The sequence below is a fragment of the Falco rusticolus genome, chromosome 4 (assembly GCF_015220075.1).
Source record: "Falco rusticolus isolate bFalRus1 chromosome 4, bFalRus1.pri, whole genome shotgun sequence".
NCBI classification, from domain to species: Eukaryota; Metazoa; Chordata; class Aves; order Falconiformes; family Falconidae; genus Falco; species Falco rusticolus.
In genome coordinates, this window is record NC_051190.1 from 107,312,004 (window position 1) to 107,332,482 (window position 20,479).

The window sequence follows — 20,479 nt, forward strand, 5'->3', positions numbered from 1 at the left end:
GTCGTTGTGTAAGCTACTTGACATTTGTCCCCAGTCAGGCCGGATGCCACATGAAAAATTTACTCAGGCACGGGGCTCCCAGGAATAAACATTTCTCTGGTGTTGCTCACCAGGGACTCGGCAAGGTGAGCGGAACTCCAACTTGTCACGGATGCTCTGTTCTGACAAACATAAGTAGATGCTAATGGCTAAATCGTGACAGAATAAAGTCCCACAACCATATGGCTAATTGCCACAACAATATCTTCAGTGTTATTAATCAAGTTTTCATAGTGTGCCATGATAATTGGAATAATTAGAAACAGCATAGGCATTGCTTGCCTCTGCCACACATACTGCAGACAGGGACCTGGAACAACCGCAATTGCACTTTCTGTGCCGCATTGTTTAGTGCTTTCCTTTCCAGCAAATACTGTGGTTAATTAATGAATTAGCTGTTTGCCACCAGAGTATTTTATTGCTAGCAGGGCTTCTGCAGGGGCACATAGGTAGCTAAATGAGACCACTAAGCCCTTGTGCATCTCTGAAAAGATGCAGCGTTCCTATAAGCCTGCTGCTACACACCGCAAAACTTCACAGGTACTTTGTTTCACAAAAGTTGAAGTTCCTATTCTTGTAACTAATATGTAAAACAACTCGGTTTAGGTATATACAGAAAGGCTAAAACAAAGTCTGCATTTTTTTGCTTAACAGATTAAATGAAAGCAAGACACTGGATAACAATGGTGCAATTGACTTCCCAGGCAAAATTAATTAACTCTTTATTTGCCTTACCTGGCTCAATAATGGAATTGGGCTGCAAACTGACATTCTGTCTTTCAACTAAGATTATAAATGAAGTGGTGATTCTAAGACTTTTACACTAAGAGCTAAATCATCATTTTGTGTGCTACCTATTGGAACAGCCTCACTTTATTCTTATGTTTAGGAGCACAACAGAAGGGAGGAAACGCTTGTGTTTCCTCAGTACATGCATCAACATGTAGTTGACTGGTCACTAAAACTGGCAGATTGATGATGATGACTCCCTTCACTGGATATATGAAGGCATTTAGCCAGACTAATAGATTGAAATGGACTGCTGCATGTATGGCCTCTGAACAGCTTCTTAATTTAGTTTTAGAGCATACAATAGACGTAATATTGAATTCAGTGATGATATAAATCTTCTCTCCTCATTTTAAAAAATAAATAAATTTATCCTCTGGAGTGGAGAGCCACAAAGAGATTTTGAAATGTTATATACTTAATTATAAAGAGGCTTGCAGAAATAAGCCCCCAGTTCAGGCAGTAGGTAGGAATTCTGTCCATTTTAGGTTTATTTATTGCTGTTTAATTTTGACTCTCAAGGGGAAAGTGTCTGGTGGGTTTTTGCATCTGTTCCGGTGTCCAGCTACAGCTACACATTTTTCTTACCAGTTCATTGGCAAATAATTTATTTATCCGTGGTGGTCTGGTTTTACCTGAGCTCGTGTGCTGCATAATCAGCAGGCCTTTTCCAAATACTAGGATAAGACTTCTGCAAAAGGTATGTGTATAGTAAGATTTTGTTGATGTTAAATGAAGTCTTCATTACTGGTGCCTGTTTTATTCTGAGCTCAGCTGCCAAATAGCTTAATAAGCTTTTGTTCTCTTCATATCAAAGTATCACAATTTCAATTTCTTATGCTTTAAGCCCAACTGAAAGATTATCACTTTGTAAAGGCCATGCCCTTTTACTTCAGATACATTTGACATATATTTATGCAGTTTTATGAGATAAAGGAGTGTCATGGTTTAACCCCAGCTGGCAACTAAGTGCCACGCTCACTCCTCCTCCCCACCAGCGGGACAGGAGAATCAGTCAGGAAAAATGTAAAACTCATGGGTTGAGACAAGAACAATATAATAATTGAAATAAAAGAAAATATGATGAGAACAATAATAATAATAATAATGAAAAGGAGAGAGAAAGAGAGAAGAATAAAACCCAAAGGGAAAGAAAAAAAAATGAAACCAAGCGAAGCACAGTGCAATTGCTCACCACCCACTGATGGATGCCCAGCCCGTCCCAGAGCAGCGATCGGCAGGCCCTGGCCAGTTTCCCCCAGTTTATATACTGAGCATGACGTTCTGTGGTATGGAATAGCTCGTTGGCTAGTTGGGGTCAGCTGTCCTGGCTCTGTCTGGTCACTCCCGGCTTCTTGTGCACCTGCTCACTGGCAAACTTGGGAAACTGGAAAAGTCCTGGATTTAGAGTAAGCACGACTTAGCCACAACTAAAACATCACTGTGTTATCAACATTATTCTCATACTAAATCCAAAACACAGCGCTGCACCAGCTACTAGGAAGAAACTTAACTCTATCCCTGCTGAAACCAGCTTTAATTAGCTTAAAGTTACCCTTTTACTTTATAATGCCTATTTTGGGGTGTATTGCCATCCTGAATTTTACTATGAAAACCTAAAACTGTCTTCATTATCAAACGAATTCTCTGTAACACCCAAAACCGGCTGTGGTGGAGAAATGGGATTAGAAAGGAGAAAAAGACTAACGTGGTTTGGTAAAGTAGCGGTAGAGTCAGAACAGGCATGGTGCCTTGTTGGTTTGAATACAGCGTGTTTTCCAGTAGCGGTTCCATTGCTGGACATAGGCAGCTAGTTTCTGAAGAATTAAAAAAAAAAAAAAAGTTAAATCTCCTGAATTTTTTATATGGCTTATTTAACATTACCAGAAAAAAAATTCATTTATTTGAACATTTTGATACAGACTAACAGAGAGATGGTTCAGTTGTCAATTTCAAATTTTTATGGACAGAAAAGGCATTTTATTTAATTGTTGTAGAGAAGTCTTCAAGATAGAATATAAACTTCATAATATTTTATCAGTACTTATTTGTTTACTTTAGAGCTATTAACAAAATTGTATCTCTTCCTTTTGTTTTAAAATACATGTCTTTTTGAATGAGTCTTGCCCAAGTGGATTCTACAAAGAAATGTAGTAACTCTATAGAAGATTTAACAATATGGAACAGTAAAATATTATAGATTCCTCTTTTACAGAGAGATTGTACAAAAGAATTGCTGTATCTTTTAAACCTACTGGATGCATCTTGAATCAATGGATAAAGCTATTAGCAAATTTATTTTATCATCTTAAGAACTGCACTTTAATTGCAACACTGAGAGTTGTTTTTCTGATATAATTTCTCCACTTTAAAACCAAATCTGATCATTGCTGTTTAAAGATGGAAAAGATCGGGGGGTGGAGTTCGTAATTGCTAATGGCTGATATCAGTAGGAACTTTGCTAATTTAGAAGTGCCTCTTTTGTTTCAATAGGTTTGTTGCAGCAAACAGTGTTTAAAATCACTCACTTGTAATTATTTTTGTTAAAAAAAGAAAATGTTTTTGCTACTCTGCAGTGATTTTCAAAACAAAATGCACATGCATCATCAGTATTTAGGACTGTAGGTTTTAATTGCATAGAAGCAAAGAGCATTAAACATTCAGTAGACACACCTTCAAGTTCTTACATTTTTCTCTTGCTAGTGCAGGTATTGGTCATGAAATTAGGATTTTAGATAGTATCAGAGATGAAGTCCCATACTCCTTGCATTTAAGGGGTGTTTATCATTGACTTCAAAGGTTTTTTTCCAGTAGAATGTGGTAACCCCCTCTGCTCCTTCTGGTTTATCACCATCATTTTGTTGCACTGAAGCTTGCTTTTTAGATCTGAGTATTGCCTGTGCTGTTTAAATTTAGTTCTTTTGCAGAAACACAGCAGTACTCTTCAGTCTTTTTCCTTTGAATAAAAAGCACAGTTTAGTCCAGATAATTTCTAAATGAGTCATGGTATAACAGCTAGACCCTTCATGTTGTTACCTCTGTATTTTGGCCAAGATTTAAAAACTGGGTGCCTCAGCTTTGATTTGTGGTATTTGTTATCAACTTGAAGCACCTTGACTAGAATCTTGACAAATGTCTAGAACTTCTGTCCTTTACAAAAATCAGCAATGGCTGAAACCATGTTAGTTATTTCATTATGATGATTCTTCCTGTAGGTCACTGCTGGCGTACAACAGTTTCATCTGTCCTTCACAGTAATGAGTGGTTAGTAAATTGTTATAGTCCAGTAGGTGGATGTTGTATTTACTGCAAACACAGGCTAGCAGTCTCAGTACGGTGCTTGTAATAGCTGTTAATTACTAAGCCATGTGTATGTGAAATACTAAAATTGAAGTCGTTTAGCTTTTCATGTTTAGGAGGAATGAAAAAAAAAATGAGCAATGAACTTTTCTCCCTCTTCAGAGAGTTTCTTTAAATTAAATGCTACATTCAGGGCAAGTCTCTGATCATGCAAGAGTTACTTACATCCACAATACAAATTTCCACCTAAATGTCCAGTTTCTCCCATCTTTCCTGCTGAAAAAATTGGAAACTTGTTTATGTTTTCTTTTTCTGAACCCATTCAGTTCCTAACTCCGTTTTTGAAGTTTTTAGTGTTATGGAAAAGCCATTTGCAGACTTGTCTCTAGTACTAGTCAAGTCCGTTTTCAAATCAATTAAACAGATTAATGAAAAAGGTTTTTTTTACTCTTTCCTATTCTGCAAGTTTACAGTCTTGTAGTAGCTAAAAACCAAAATAGCTTCTGAAAATGTTAGAGGGATGAAGTTGAAAGGGGAAGTGTCTGTAATCTAACCAAGCCGGTACAAGCTAAAACTGATGGAGATCAGTACTGGTTATGAAAAGTCATTGTGTCTTACAATGTGTTAGTCCATAATTACCATTACAAATAAATTTAGATTCCAGCTTTTCCAGAAATGGGCTATTGCAAATGTGATGTAAGAACCATTGGCAAAGCCTGCAAGTAAAACTACTACTTTAAAAAAAAACATTTTAATATGCAGAGAAACTAGAATTCTCTCAGAGAAAAAAGTCAAAAGCAAGTTGACCCATTAGGTAAAGAAAAGGTGAATCAATTACATCCATGTTAGTAGCTTGTTTAAGCCAGTCATATTATTGGAGTTTTAGATTAAGAAGATCAATCAAATAAATTGCAAAATCAGAACAATAACCCAATATTATACAGGTTTATAAGTTTAATTGGTCTGAATTCTTGCTTTTATAGGACTTTATCCAATAATCTCTGAATGAGATCCAATCTTACATGATATTGCTCCAGAATTTTGTAATAACATCTGATGGGAATTTAAAAATTCAAGTATGGAAAACCACCACATCTTTAGGCAAGTTTCTGTAATGCTCTGCCTGTCATTGCAGGGTCTTTATTTTTGTTTATGAGATTGTTGTGGGTGGGCAGAGCAGCTTGTGGTGATCTTTCGGTGTGTATTTTACATGCCTTTTTGCGGATACGAATTCATCTGCCTTCCCCTTTGTGAAGCCACGCTGATCACTCCCGATGATTTTCTTGTCCTTCAGGTGCCTGGAAATGTTTTCCAGGATTAGCTGCTCCGTCATCTTCCCAGGGATCAAGGTGAGGCTGACTGGCCTGTAGTTCCCTGGGTCCTTCTTAACCTTGATGATAGAAGTGACATTTGCTTTCCTTCAATCTTCAGACATTGTCCCCGCCACCAAGATTGATCAAAGATTATTGAGAGTGGCCTCGCAATGACATCTGCCAGCTGCCTCAGCGTTCGGGGGTGCATTGCATTCAGGGCCCGTGGACTTGTGTATGTCCACTTTGCTTAAGGATTCCCTGACCTGATCCTCTTCCACCAAGGGTACATCTTCCTTCCTGCAGCCTTTTCCTCTGTCTCTGGGACTTGGGATTCCTGAAAGCCAGGCTTGCTAGTCAAGACTGAGGCACAGACAGCATTCAGTACTTCAGCCTTTTCTATGTCCTGTGTAACCAGGTACGCTGGTTATAGAGTGTAGTAGAAACGTTGAGCAGAGTTTTAAAATCAGGGATAGGTTTTAGTGAGTATGGTTGCCAGTAATACACTGTGTCAAAGTTTTTTTTCTAAAGTTCCTTATCATTGGGATGTACACTGAAGCAGGGTGAACTGGCAGGAGAAATGTACATGGCTGCATGAAGAAGCAAAATACATCACTCTTGTCACCAGTAAGCAGCTTCCCGTAAACTCACATGAAACAACTTCCAAAACAAATTCAGAAGAGCGTGAAAGTACAATCAGCAACGCTTAAACCAGCACGATAAGCTAGAACTACATTGGGGACCAAAAACTTAGCAAGAAGGTGAAGGAAAATTACCTTTCCCTCTTGCAGGGGCATCACCACTGGTGAACATGCCTAAGGTACTGGTGGTACCTGGGCTGCTGGTGCCACCAGGAAGATGGTTGCAGGTGGGGAGCACCAGCAGGTGACAGTGGCAGCCTCGGAAAATCTGAAGCCAAGAACAGCACCAATGCTAAAACAGGTGCCTAAAGTTAGTTAAGAACTGGGACAGGAACCTACCCAAAGCAGGCTAACAGGTTCAGGAGTTTTATTGTAGAAAATTTCTAAAAATACGAAACACTACTGCTACAAAGATGCAATAACACCTTTTTCATTCAGCACATTCCTGCTAGTGAGTCTATTACAATGGGTCTCACTTAAGACAGCAGTAAATGCTTTTGCAATGAGGGGTAAATTACAGTAAGGAGGGGGAGGTAATTATTAGGAATTCCTTTTTTAGAAGGAAAAACGTTCTTTAATAAGGAAATGCATAGTCTTCCAAAAACAGACAGACTTTTTCTCAAATGCAAACTGGAGTAATCTTTGCCAGTAATCTTAAAGAAACCAAATGGGAAAGGAAATAATCCACATAACCATTAAATGTTTATGTCATTTATTTGTAAAAATATAATTATAAGTATTCATTTTGAAGAGGGGTGCTAGTCTGTGTTAGATAAGGTAATTACTATTAAAATATCAGGATATTTAGAGCAGTAGGAAGTTTCAATAGGACAAATCAAAACCTTTTTCTATGTAAACTATGAACAGTATTATTGTTCATCACTTAGCCTAAATTTGAATGGGTCTATATTAATAAATGAGTGTTTATTATCATTATTATTTACTTTTAAATACTTATTTTCTGACAGGAAAACCTATGGTAGAGTTTGAAACCCATACAATCCATAACGTAAATGTGTGGTTTCATTTTTATTTGTTTTCGATCACAGTAATTTTTATCTTTGCATAAGTCCCCAGTGTTTAAGCTGTGGAACAAAAAGCCTGTAGATCTTACCATAGTTTTTAAAATTGAGAGGGCTTTAATATAACTATGTAAAACTTGAAAATGAATGGATGTGACCATAAACCAAACAGAATTTGAACCAGAAAAAAAAAACAAACCCAAAAACAATAACTTACCTTGTGTCCACCCAGCAGCAGAACCATGATGCGTGGATGTGCTGCAGTGATCCACCAAAGCTTCATGTAGCCAGTACAGGAGAAACTGGGTGAAATGAAAAACCTGCATGGGAGTGCAGGACAAGGTAGTCCCACCTAGATCCTGATTACACCAAAGCATGTGTGTCATTCTCTGGCAGAATAGGACTCCACATACAAACCTGAAATTACTTAGATAAGGCAGGTGTATGTGCACACATAATAAGAATCGTTTTTTATATACTTTCTATTATCTCTAAGGAGAAGCTGAATGATTTGTTAGATGCTGGCACACACTTTTTCCCTCTTTATCACACGCACTTTTGTACAATCAGCATACACTACTGGACAAGATGTGGTAGGAATCTATATTTAAATGTTTTGCAACTTAAGTAAAACCTGATCATCTTGTCAGCCTTCTGAAATGACAAAGGCCACATAATTTTATCTAATAAATCCAGAATTAACATTTGAATTTATGGTTGAAGTAAACACATCTTCTAGCAAGATGTCTGTTTTCATTCCCTTCACAAGTTAAGTAGATTAAGGCAAAAAAATGGAACATATGCTGTAACAATGTCTCACTGTACATCCTTTATGGGTGGTGTGCATCTGCGGGTATGGTTTGTATAAAATGCTCAACGTTTACATTGAACACATCAGAGGTTTCTGTAAATCTCTGAAAGTCTGGTGATCTTCCCACATGACTTCAAAACACCACCAGTTGTTTGGCTTTATTGGGCTTCCATGTGCTTCTTTCCGTTCTGACAAAATCCTGGATCTTAATAATTTATTTTATTATCTTTTGTAATAAAGTTTTGTGTATTTTAGACATGTCATTTTTTTAATTGTTACACTTAACTGTTTGAACTTTCTTCTCATCTGTGATCATTAAGTTTCTCATGCAGCCTGAGCAGTTACCTCCCTTCCTAAAAGACTCTTGTAGAAGAGTAGCTGAAAGAAAAAGTTGTGATTATACTTCGGGTATGTTTCTTTCACTGTCTTGTATCATTTGAAGGTTTTATTAATCTCTTCAGGGCATTCCATACAAAATCTCTGAACTGTATAAAGCCACAGGAGTCTTGGTAAAAACAAGATTTATGAAGAAAGGAGGCAGAACACTAAAGAACTGGACTGTGTAACAGGTCTGAGCTGAAGTGTTGCTAAAGCTTGTCTTGGTTGGTCTCCTTCATGTCATTCAAAGAAAATAAATGACCTTCCTCATCCTCTGCTTGAGCTTGCCTGTCTCCCTTCTGACTGCCTGTGGCGACTAGCAGGTCCGGGACGGTTCCTGCTATCAGATGGCTTCTTTTGAGATACTTTTGCTGTGTATTTACAGCTGTCTTTGCTTTTTCTTCTCCTTCGTGGGAGTGTTGACGAGCGCTGCTGCGGAAGCGTGGCTCCTGTGTTGGTCCTGCGGCCACTTCTGCAGCAGGGCAGCCGCGAAGCCACCCAGCCTTCTTCAGCCGCAGCCCACCCGGGGGCCATAGGGTAGCAACACACACCTCTGATATCGTAGCGTGGGCATCAGGTCTGCCCAGAGCAGCGCTTGCTGGCTGGCATGGAACGATGTAATTCTTTATCGTCCCTACAGCTTTAAGTTCTTTTGAAAGCATTCTACAAATGTTGCTCCTCATCCTTTTTCCATATCTCGTTTTTGAACAAGCAGATCACAGCTCAAGTCTGTCTACCCTTTCTCCTAAATTATTGACCGTGACTTTACATAGTAAATTGCACTGGCTACAAATGTTTGCTTGAACATAATTCATGACAGAGTTTAAAGAGACAGAGCTTACATATCATTTTCTCAGTCAGTAAACAACTGATGTTAATTCTGGCATTTCTCAGCTTCCGAGTGCTTAGTTTTGATAAGATGGCGTTCTTTTCAATACAGTCCATTTAATTTTCTTATTTAAAAAAAAAAACGCAGCGAAACTTGCGCTGAAAATGAAATGACGTCCTGCAAAATGCTGCTGACCCTTCCTTTCTCCAGAAAACTCCCACTACTGAGTATTGCAAGCATGGGCAACTAGATGAACAGCGTCCTCCGCCATCCCGTTTGCTGAGCGGCGCTAGCCATCACGGGAGGGTGACGGGTACCCTTGCCATCTCCCGTGCAGGTAGGAGAGTGCAGCTGGGGTGAAGGACAGGATGGAAGATGCACCCTTGGGCTGGTGGCAAGAGTTAGGATGAAGCAGAACATACTCTGTGGAGCTTTCTTTAGGTCAACCAAGGAATTATCAAATTTGGGCTTGGGTTTTGTTTTTTTTTTTTTTAATATACACAGCAAAAAGGAAAAATACCAGAGACCTTTTTGGGTTTATTCTAGACCTTCGTAATGAAGTGCTTGAGGGAAAAAGTTAAGCATGAGAAGAATTTTTTTAACCTTGTTCTAATGAATAGTATCAATTAATAAAAAAAAAATCAAGCCTTGAGCAGATGCTTGGAGTGGAAATTATACTGAAGATTGAGTTTAGTAAGAGTATAAATGGCTGAAAACAGGCTGTTACAGCAGAATTTTTAGGCAACTTGTTGACAAGTTGTAGGTCCTAGATTTAGTCATTTACAAGTAGCTTCAGAGTCATGTTTTCCCTTCCCGAGTGTTGTGTTTTTTCTTACTCTTTCTGATTTCATTTTGTTGTTTTGTCCTCATAAACACGCCTCAACTGTTTGTATCACCTCATCTGTAACAATTTCTTAGGCTTATTTAATTTTTTAAAAGAATTCTCTGCCTTCCAAGAAGACAGAGAAGATAAGCAGCTAAATATTTGTAACACATAAGTTAATTTTATTGATGCTTGGAAATTGTCCTGTAAATCTCAGTCAAAATGGTTGTGGTTTAGCTAGAACTGGTAAGGCTGGATCATTGCCTTATTTAATGGCTTTACTAGAGCACAGTTTTATCCTGCTTTCCCTATATCGTAAGGTCATTAATGAATCATTATCTATTGCTAGTAATTACTGATCTCTTGAGAATATTGCTTTAATTATATAGGAATCATAAGTGGAAGATACAGTTACATATTCTACAGTGTAGGTAGTAGTACCTTGGCGTATTGTGGCTTTAAAGAATCTGGTAGGGGGTTTTTTGTAGATTTTAATTGCTAAGTGTGCCTGGTAAAATATGAATTACTGTATTACTGCATGTGATAAAAGGTATACTATTGTGAGCCTCACAGTCTGCAGGTGTAACAGATGTAAGGCAAGATTAACAGGACAGAACAATAATTAAACCAGAGACAGCCATCTCAAAAAAAAAAAAAAACAAAAAACACCACACCACCAAAAAACAGTTTATCACATCCAATGCAATTATTAAGTGTGTCTTACATTCTCTGCAAATATTTGTAAAAGCTGTAAAAACATGTTAGTTTGAAAGACAGCTTTTCAGTGTGGACACTTACTTTAAGGAATTAAGATCCCTTTTTATGAATATAAAAGCTGAGTGAAGTCCTGCCATATGGCAGTATGGTTCATAGGCAATAGGGTCCTTGGTTTATAGATGTGATGAGCTAAATGCCGCCAAAGAAAATAAGAGAGCATTTAGTATATATGCATTTAAAACAGTATGAACAGCTTACTCCCTTTAAGACTGGAAGGTTCAAATAATTAACGGTAATATTATGGTTGCAAAAGGAAGTCCAGTTGTTCTTCAGCAGTCTGCATCTGTGAAACGTGATACCTCTGGGGACGGAGATTTAATTTTCCCAGGAGAAAATATAAAAGCAGGAGAAAAAAAGGAATGACTTCTGCTTGAGCAGAATAAACCTGCATCTACAAACGATTAACACTGCATAATGAAGTAGTAAAGAAGCAAAAGAGATTTCTAATAAAAGACTAATAACAAATCCCATTACACCATGGTGTATTTTTTCCCTTGAAGTGTATTAGACTTTCAGCAAGGCTTCTGAATGAGATTTGGGTAGTTGCAAGCAAAGTCAGCTCAGATGCTTCAAGCTTAGCTGAAATTTCTCACCTAACAGTTTGTGTAACCGGTAAGTTGCAGTTTTACAGGTGGGAGGGGTTGTTAATGCAAGTAATAGGCTTCCCACAGAGTCTGGGTGATGGCTGTGTCACCATAGGATAATAGTCTCCTGTAGGCTAGGCACTATAGGGTTATGTGCCTCTATATGGTACAATTCCTGAGATGGAACAGACAGGGTATTTATTGAATAAATGCAGTAGCTAAGCCCTGCTTTTGTGTTAACAGTTCTGATTTCTCTTTCTGAGGCCTGAAAATGGCCTCCCAGGAAAGGGGTTTGCTCAAAGGGCGACACACACGGAGTTTGTGGGTTTTCATAGTTAACATTGCGAATTTTAGAATTACTACACTAACTTAAAAAGTTACAAGACCTTAGACCGTAGATGCTTAATAGAAGGACGAGATGATGCTGTCTTTTGAAATCACGTATTTTCACTTTTAAAAGGGAACATGACTTGCAAGGGGAGAAATTCTATGTAGTGATCTCTAAATCTGTACATGGATTTTTTTTATATAGATTTTTTTGCGGTTTATACATATGGTTCCAGTGGCGGGGGGGGGTGGGGAGGGTGGTAGTGAAGTTTAGTGAACAGGATCTTGAGTCACAAAACAGCCCTTTGAATTTCTTCTATAAGACTAGAGTCTTTTTGTACAGCTTGTTGCTATCTTAAAAGCATGTGCTCGACTGACGTGGTGGATTTCATTTGTCTAGAAATGAACTTTTATTACTGGAATCAGAAAAAAAAAAAACCAAAAAAACCAGATGCCTTTAACCAACAATGAGTTCTGGGACAACAGTGGTTAAACATGAATTCTTACAAGTGAAACTAATCTTGATGAAATTTGTAGTTGCCTTTTTAGAAATTTTTGTGAGTTTTAAAGAATGACTTAATTTGCTTAGCAGAAATTTGCAATCAATCTTTTCTTGCCACTGAATAAACAGATTCCACATGTGTAGTAATTTGCATATCCCAGCTAAAAATGTAATTCATTATTTTTAAGTCCATTTCGTAATAACTATTTCAGGATTAATGTTACTAACTATTCTTTAGCTCTTTCAAATATGACCTTAGATAATCCTACCTAAAAAGTACAAAGCTGGTGGGTCTGCTCTGAAATGGGAAAGGGCAGTGCCTTTCCTGAGGTCAGCAAGTAAGTTAGTGTAAAAGCCAGAGCTGGAAACAAGAAATCTTGAGGAATAATTTTCTTCTACTGCGTCTCAAGTTTCCAGCCTCCAGCAAATACTGCATTTACTAAGACAGATTTTTACGTTTTGCTAGGTATGAAAACAGCACAGATATGAATAGGAATTAACGATATGGTCTACATGCAGAGTATCACTAAAACTGGTAAAGATTTAAATTAGGTTTGATCCAAATAGCATCAGCGTATTTTACATGGAGCTGCAAACACTGTCATCAATAACAGGGAGAAAGCCTCTTCAAAGTAAGTGTGACCTGGACCGTTTTAGCTGCTGTTTGGCATCTGTCTCTCAATTGGCATTTACTTGACTGGCTTTTTTGGGGCTTCTCATAAACTTCACCCTCCTGTTTTTGCTGTTCCGGGCTATTCTTGCATAACATTTTATCCCTTTCATCTTAGATCACTATTACATTAAATGCTCAAAAATATGGTATATAGGATTGATATGTTTTGCCCTTTGAGGTTCACCCCCTTAATGATCTTAGTCAGTGAAGACTCTACAGTCTGTAAGGCATCACTTCTGTAATTTAGATGCAGTAACATTTCCACAAATACAATTAATTCAGTGGTTACCACAGATCTTCACGCTTGGCAAAATTTTTTGGTAAAATGTTGTGGATTGTAGTTGATCCTGGGTTGTGTATCCTGGCTTTACCATACTTGGCAAAGTAAAAAAATACAGACATCGTTTCCTTTTTTTTTTTTCAGGCGGTGGGTAAGGCTCCTCTTTGGACGTGAATTCCCACTTCAGGACCTTCTGGTTGTCTGGGATGCTCTATTTGCTGACAGTATCACCCTGAATTTAGTTGACTACATTTTTGTAGCCATGTTGTTATATATTAGAGATGCCTGTAAGTATCAACTATCTTACGATCTTATTGCAAACGTATTTTTCAACGAAAAAGAGGACTTGAGAAATGCAAAATTCCACTGTGACTTTATTAACAAACTGAAAATTGTTCCAAATGCTAGGAGAAGGAGCCGTTTATTATCAGATACGGTCTGCTGTATTCATGAAGCAAATTGTATCTTGGAGTTAAATGCAGGTTTGTTTTCTGAGTAGTTCTGTGGGTTTAGATGGAGTTGCAGATTTTCTGTGCAGCAAGTGGTACAGGTATGTATAGAGCTCCACCTTCTGACCAAGCTGGTGAGTTGAGTGAAGCCTCCCCTTAACACTGCAAATATTTTTATCCTGTTCTACTGTGAGAAATGAGAAAATGCACAAGCCAATGACTTGTAATTTTTTAATAGATATCTTGAAGGAAATGCAAATGCAGAGATAAGTAACTATTACAAAATACGTTTATTCTATGCCAGAGTGGCAGCTTTAAAAATTATCATTTCATTTCATTTTACTATGCCTGAAATATGTGCGAAGGTGAATTCTTATGGGTTAGCGGTGACCAATAAATACATTAAGCTGGGACAGACAAGAAATCACAAAAATGTTGTTAGCTTATATAATTGTGAATGGGAGGAGGACGATATGTAATGCTTAATTGAGCCATTTATTTCTGTCCCATCATGTTTTGCAAAAAAATCTGTATATATATTTGCCACAACAAAGTGTGCGTTTTGTGGCAAGATGCATGTCTGTCGTTAAATATGTGAATTCTACAGCATGCTGTTCAGAGTTAAGTATATACAATCTGTAAGCTTTAGGTTATAACAAGGTCACATATTTGACACAATTTTGTATTCTAGGACACATGAAGTTTTCAACATCTGTGGTTCCTATTTTGGGACCCAATCTTGAAAATATAACACGCATGTATTTTACACGTACTGTCGTTCCACTGCCTGTCTTCATATGTTTTTTTAATTACTTCTCAATAAACATGGAGCATATAGAGCTACCTTACATTACTCTCAAAGAAGTAGACGTTTAATTCAGTTTAGACGTTTCAAAATCAATGCTGCTGTTTCATGGTGATCTGATTCCAGGTCGTTACATTCTGCAATCTAAATCTGGCTTGTTTATGTGCAGTAAACTGAAATAATCTTAATTTTTTCAATATAGATATGTAGTGCAGATGGATCAAAAAATGTCTCTTAACATCAGTCCTTTACTTTGTGTCATCACTTCCCTTAAAAAAAAGCAACTTTAGAACTGTGATTGTAAGCACCTCTCTTCTTGGGGAGGGAAGGTTATTCTCTGTTCATTTTCTTTTGCTTCGTGGTGCTTATGTACAAGTATCAGTATGAAGTAACTAAAAATGTGAGCAAAAAGTGTGTTCTAGGCATCCGTATGAACTCAGTCTCCCTCTTTTGTCTGAAATCCCCAGGCTTTGTAAATAGAGCAGTAAATAGCTTTGAAGGGGAGTACCTTTGCCCAAATGAGATGCAGAGTCATCCCATCAGGACAGCTAATACTTCATACATATACTGCTTCTGTAATAAGTAACTTTGTGTTCTAAAGCTGGACCTAGTTAGTTACTTTAAGTGTGGTAGGATGGTGAAACAAAATACCTAGTCATAAACACTGTATAGCTGAATATATTTTCAAAGTCAGGCTCAAACAGCAGTGATTTCCACAGTTATTTGATAAATGAAAGCTTTTCTTATATATCTGTAATAGAAAAGTTTTCTATTTTTCCTGATTTTTTTATTGCTGGTAATACTTGAGCTTTGAATGGAGTTCAAAGTTCTGTTGTAATATTTTTAAAAACATTTTCAAATAAAAGAAGCTTCAAAAAGCTTCTCTTGGTGAAAGGAAATGTTAGCTCAAAACATCCGATGATGTTAATCATCTATAAATAAATGGTCTGGAAATTTTCAGTTTTAAAACTTAGAAACAATAGGAATAATAATAGAGCTTCTAAGATATTATGTCATTAAAATGTCAAATATAAGTAATGATAATAATACAGTACTAAAAGCATTTGAAAGTTTAAAAATGGTGCGGGTTCTTTTATACCAACACATTTGGGGATGGGAGAGAAGTTGCTGGTTCAGGAATTGATGGATTATTTTCTCTGGTTTGTTATGATGTTCTCAAGGGCGTGATTTCAAGAAAGTATTATTTCTGCTGTATTTTTCATTTTATTTGTATTTTAGTTTTGAAATTCTCTGTTACTCAAACTGTATTATTCAAGGAGAAGGGAGCATTTAGATTATTAGGTTATTCTTCATAGTTTTTAGAGATTACAGATACATAATCATGTACACAGACATTCTGTAAGCTGCTCTTTCAGTTTTACATCTGTATCCAAGAGAGATATATCCGTGGAGTGATAAACCTCACAAGCCAAGTGTAGGGTTGTGTACCAAAGTATCTGTGAGTTTTAATGAATTATTTTCTGGGTTTCTCTGGAAAAAATCACGCAAAACTTTTATTCTTTTATTCTGTCAAATCAGAAGCATGAATATGTTACTTCTTTTTCACCAGTCTGGATGTATATGTGTTTTTCGATGAAATCAAAACAGAGTGGAGGGTGTGATGCAAAAATATGTATGTTTTATGTACTTCCCTTCCCTTCAAGAAGGACAAAAATGAACAAACCTGGAAGACATGTCTATATTTTGCGTCGTAAACTGATGTCATTATTACACCAGGAGCTAATTTTGACTAATCAGTGTTAGAGTAAGTATATTTTTATCATGTTTCCACTTGAAGACTAGCAATGGCCATTGTTAGGGTGTATTTTTTCTTACCTAAAAGCACTCAGAATATTTTGAGGGAAATAAATGAGCCGCAGCCCCTTCTTAGAGGAGCTGATTTGTTATTTCTCTTATAGTGCAAGGTGTTTGTATTATCTGTGGTTAACTCTGTTCGGGGCCCACTCAAGAGAACACAGCCATGCTTAAAGCAGCAGGGGGGAGCAGTCCCACCCTTCCTGGGTTAGGAAGTCAGCTGGATACAGGGCTGGTGGCATCAAACATTAAACTCTTAAGAAATGACATGTGGCAGAAAATTAGGACTTTGTTGAAGACGAGTAGTTTACTATTGCTGCTTGCATTCAGGAATGGTTATTGGACCAGCAGAGAAAAATCAGTCTCATCTAAAGCAGAAGGGAGAAAGCAATTTGATGTTCCTCTGGGCACTGCATAACAAATATTAATGAAAAGACAGTAAGATTGCTTTCTCTATGTAGAGGAGTTTCTCTATTCCTTTCCCTAGAAATGCCAGTAGCATTCTTTTTTTTTCAGGAAGTGAGAAGTTGTTCACAATAGAAGTTGTGTTCACATGTGGCTCTTGCCAAGCCAGTTATGAAGGAAAAGCACCAGTACAGAAGTACCAAGCTTATTACAAGGCAGCTGGCCACAGTGTGAGATATTTCAACGCTGAACTTCAGCACCATCCAGCTGCTGCTGAGACTGCATAATTTTGTATTGCACAGAATCTCCTTCCAGAAATTTTATCCTATAGTGGATTCTTAGAAATCCTTTCAAATCTGAGATGCATATTCGGAGAGGGGGGTTTGTTTTGGCTTACTGCTATTGTCTTTATCATTTTTAAGAAAAATGCCACTCTGATGGATAACATTAAACATTTTTCCTGAGGAGACAAGAATCATGGAATGGTTTGGGTTGGAAGGGACCTGAAAGATCATCTAGTCCCAGCCCCCCTGCCAGGGGCAGGACACCTTCCACCAGACCAGGCTGCTCAAAGCCCCATCTAACCTGGCCTTGAACACTTCCAGCCATGGGGCATCCACAACTTCTCTGGGCAAGCTGTTCCAGTGCCTCACCACTCTCATCTTAAAGAATTTCTTCCTCACATCCAATCTAAATCTGCCCTCTTCCAGTGTAAAACCATTACGCCTTGTCCTGTCACTACAGGCCATTGTAAAAAGTCTCTCTCTGTCTTTCTTATAGCTCCGTTAATACGTTGAAAGGCTGCCAGAAGGTCTCCTTGGAACCTTCTCTTCTCTAGGTTCAACAATCCCATCTCTCTCAGCCTTTCCTCACAGGAGGGGTGCTCCATCCCACTGCTCATTTTCGTGACCCTCCTCTGGACCAGCTCCAACAGGTCCATGTCTTTCCTGTGCTGAGGGCTCCAGAGCTGGACGCTGAACTCCAGGTGGGATCTCACCAGGGCAGAGCAGAGGGGCAAGAACCAGCTCCCTCAGCCTGCTGGCCACGCTTCTTTGGACGCAGCCCAGGGCACGGTTTGCTCCTTGGGCTCGAGCACACGTGTCGGGCTGTGGGCAGCATACAGATTGGTGGGCAGCATACAGATCACGATAAAACAAAAAGCACCATGAGGTGTTTCAGCAGAGTAATCCCTTTAACCCAAGGCTCCCCAGCACACAGAGCACTGGCAACAATGTCCTCTTCTGTAAAGGTTTCTACACGAATGGGGGACAGCTGAATATGTGGGGAAAAGCCTAAATATAAAATAAATACAAAAGTTAGCAGGCCGCCTTCATTAAATTGTTGGAGTTTTTTTAACTTTATATGAATGGTAAGGTTTCGTTTTAAAATTTAATTAAAAAAAAAAAATTAGGGATCAGAGGGGACACAGGTCATTGCCTGACAGTTTGATTTTTTTTTCGTTTATTCAATTGCTTCACTATTATACATATCAAAAAAATTACTAATTGGAGTAAATGCCTTGTGGTTGAAGATACAATTTTTTTGTCATGGTTCAAGTCTTCACCATTAAAATAAATCAGCTTTTTTAATATTTAGTTTTCTCTATGTCTGTGAGACAGCAAAGAACTCTTCCAGGAAAAATAAAGAAAGGATAATTTTAATCCATTTTACATTGCAGAACAGAACACGTACTAATCTGTTGAAAAAAGAAATGCATTGGTCTTCCTGCCTACCATTTATAAAAGTATTTAGAATTTACTATCAATTTTCAGTATTTTTATTTGCTTTGGTAAAAAGGCATCATGATCATAACTGCAGTACAGTATCTTAAATTTGATTTACATATGAGTTTGATTGGGTATGTACAATGTGGTGTTCGTATTATACTCCTCTGAAAGAACTCTGACGGAGACCATTGTATTGTGTTCATTATGCCAGCTTTGTGGCTTCCAGAAGAAAAAACAGGTACCTGAAAAAGAACAAGAAAAACAAAAGGATAGGAAAAAGAACAGGCAGAACAGATAAAGAATGAGTAGGATAAGTGAGTGCTTTACAAATGAAAGCAGATGTATGAAATTACAAGCTGTCGGATCAGCAACAGAAATGAAGATGATAAAGTGGTTCCCTACACAGATTATAATTATTCATTTTGCCCAGTCCTGCATCTTTTCCCCATAATCCTCTTGTTGAGGGAGGAAAGGTACAGGAGGATATGAGGTTTATTCACATGAAAGAAAAAAAAGTGAAACATTTAAATCTTTCCATCCACAAAACAGTCCTTTATTTTGCCTTTTATTGATTCAAAGTAATTTTGTATTTGCAATTATCCTTTCTGGAGTAGAGGTCTGATTAAAAAGAGCTATTTATTACTACAGCTAAAGTTCTCAGAATAGCAAAGTTTGTTAAAAATTTATTTACAATTACTATTGTTGGAGGCTGTCTTTATGTTGCAGAGTGCAAGCATCATTAACAGGCATTGCTTTGACAGCTGTGGCAGATGGATTGCCTGGATTTAGATGGTGCAAAAGAAAAGAAGTAGTTTACATAGACCTGCCTGAAAAGATGTCTTTAATAATTGCACTCATAATTAGATTGATTTGGGAAAAAACCACCCAAAACAGAAGACAGCAATAGCGAGCGAATAACCATAGAGTGTACTTACATAGATGCAGATAAAATCAAGCAGAATTATAACAAAATTATAAACTTGAGCAAAGCATGCTGAAAATTTCCTGAGTAAGTAAAAAATTCTGGTAAAGTTAATGGTATATTATATTTTTAAGTCCTTATGAAAGTAAAATATATCCTTCTCCCTTTTCCTGAGCATTTCGTGAATAGTTTCTGATTTACAAGAAAACAAAGAGTTGTTGACACCTTTCTATGCATGTGTGTGTATATATATATATACATGTGTGTGGGCATGTTTGTGTATATGTACATAAGAGCAACATAAAAGATATTTCAGCAAAGAATTGTCGTAGTGGAGGATAGTTATCATAAAAGCAGTACCGAAGGTAAGATTTATCTCACAAATTATCATGCTTAAATTTAGGTGTCTGCAGATGAGCGTCTGAAAAGTCATTGTCCATTTTGGAGTGTAGGACTAGTTCTTCAGGCTTCACCAACTGTATTGCCCTGACCTCCACACACTCAGGCAGGCTTCAGGTGCACAGCTACAGAGATCTAAACTTAGACATCTAAATCTGGAGCTAACATAAATGTCTATGACATAAAGTCACTGGTGGATTTAGCATTGTCCTTCATGATACTGGACCAAGCATCGTCGTGAAGCTTGCTTATTGCAATATCTTCTTTTACTCTGAGCACTGCTTGAGTTCTGAGAGACCTGATGTGGGCAAAGAGAGCTTACTCTGAACTGTCATGAATCTCCTGGAAAAGGTACTGTTTGGGAATATCAAAGTAAGATAGTAATATTTCACGTTTCTTCACATTCTCTTTTTTTTTTTTCTTTTTTTATTTTTTTTCATTTTCATTGTAGTGATTTCAAGTAATTATCAGACCTGTTTGGGACTTCTGATGCATTATCCACCTATTGGAGATGTTCACTCTCTTATCCACAGAGCACTTTTTCTCCGAGATCCAAAGGTGAGATGCTCGCTTTGTAAATACAGGGAACAAATCTCTGTAATAAAGTGTTCTAAATACTATTCAGCTAGTGACAACCTACATATTGGGAACTAAACTGTAATTTCAGTTTTCTTCTAACCTGACAAGAACACTGAAGGAAATAGTTGGTAACCAAGAGTAGAAACAAGTTCTTTTATTCTTCAAAGGATGCTATCCTACTACTTTGCTTTTTATCCAGGAGCTCTGATAACTTCAGGTGTTTATGCTCTTGGGAATACCTGCCCTTGGTGTTCTGCACAGATGTCTTTCATCATAAAGTCTTCTTTTTAGGA

At 37.6% G+C, this 20,479-nt stretch overlaps 1 protein-coding gene across 6 annotated transcripts in view; it reads left to right on the plus strand.

Annotated features, from left to right (window-relative positions):
* TBC1D5 (TBC1 domain family member 5) overlaps positions 1-20,479 on the plus strand; it is a 324,955-nt gene that overhangs the window by 229,475 nt on the left and 75,001 nt on the right. For all 6 annotated transcript variants that reach the window (XM_037387032.1, XM_037387031.1, XM_037387034.1 and 3 more), the window contains 2 exons: positions 13,230-13,372; positions 20,059-20,165. In XM_037387032.1, coding sequence (XP_037242929.1) covers positions 13,230-13,372; positions 20,059-20,165 — 250 coding nt within the window. The remainder of the gene's footprint in view (positions 1-13,229; positions 13,373-20,058; positions 20,166-20,479) is intronic.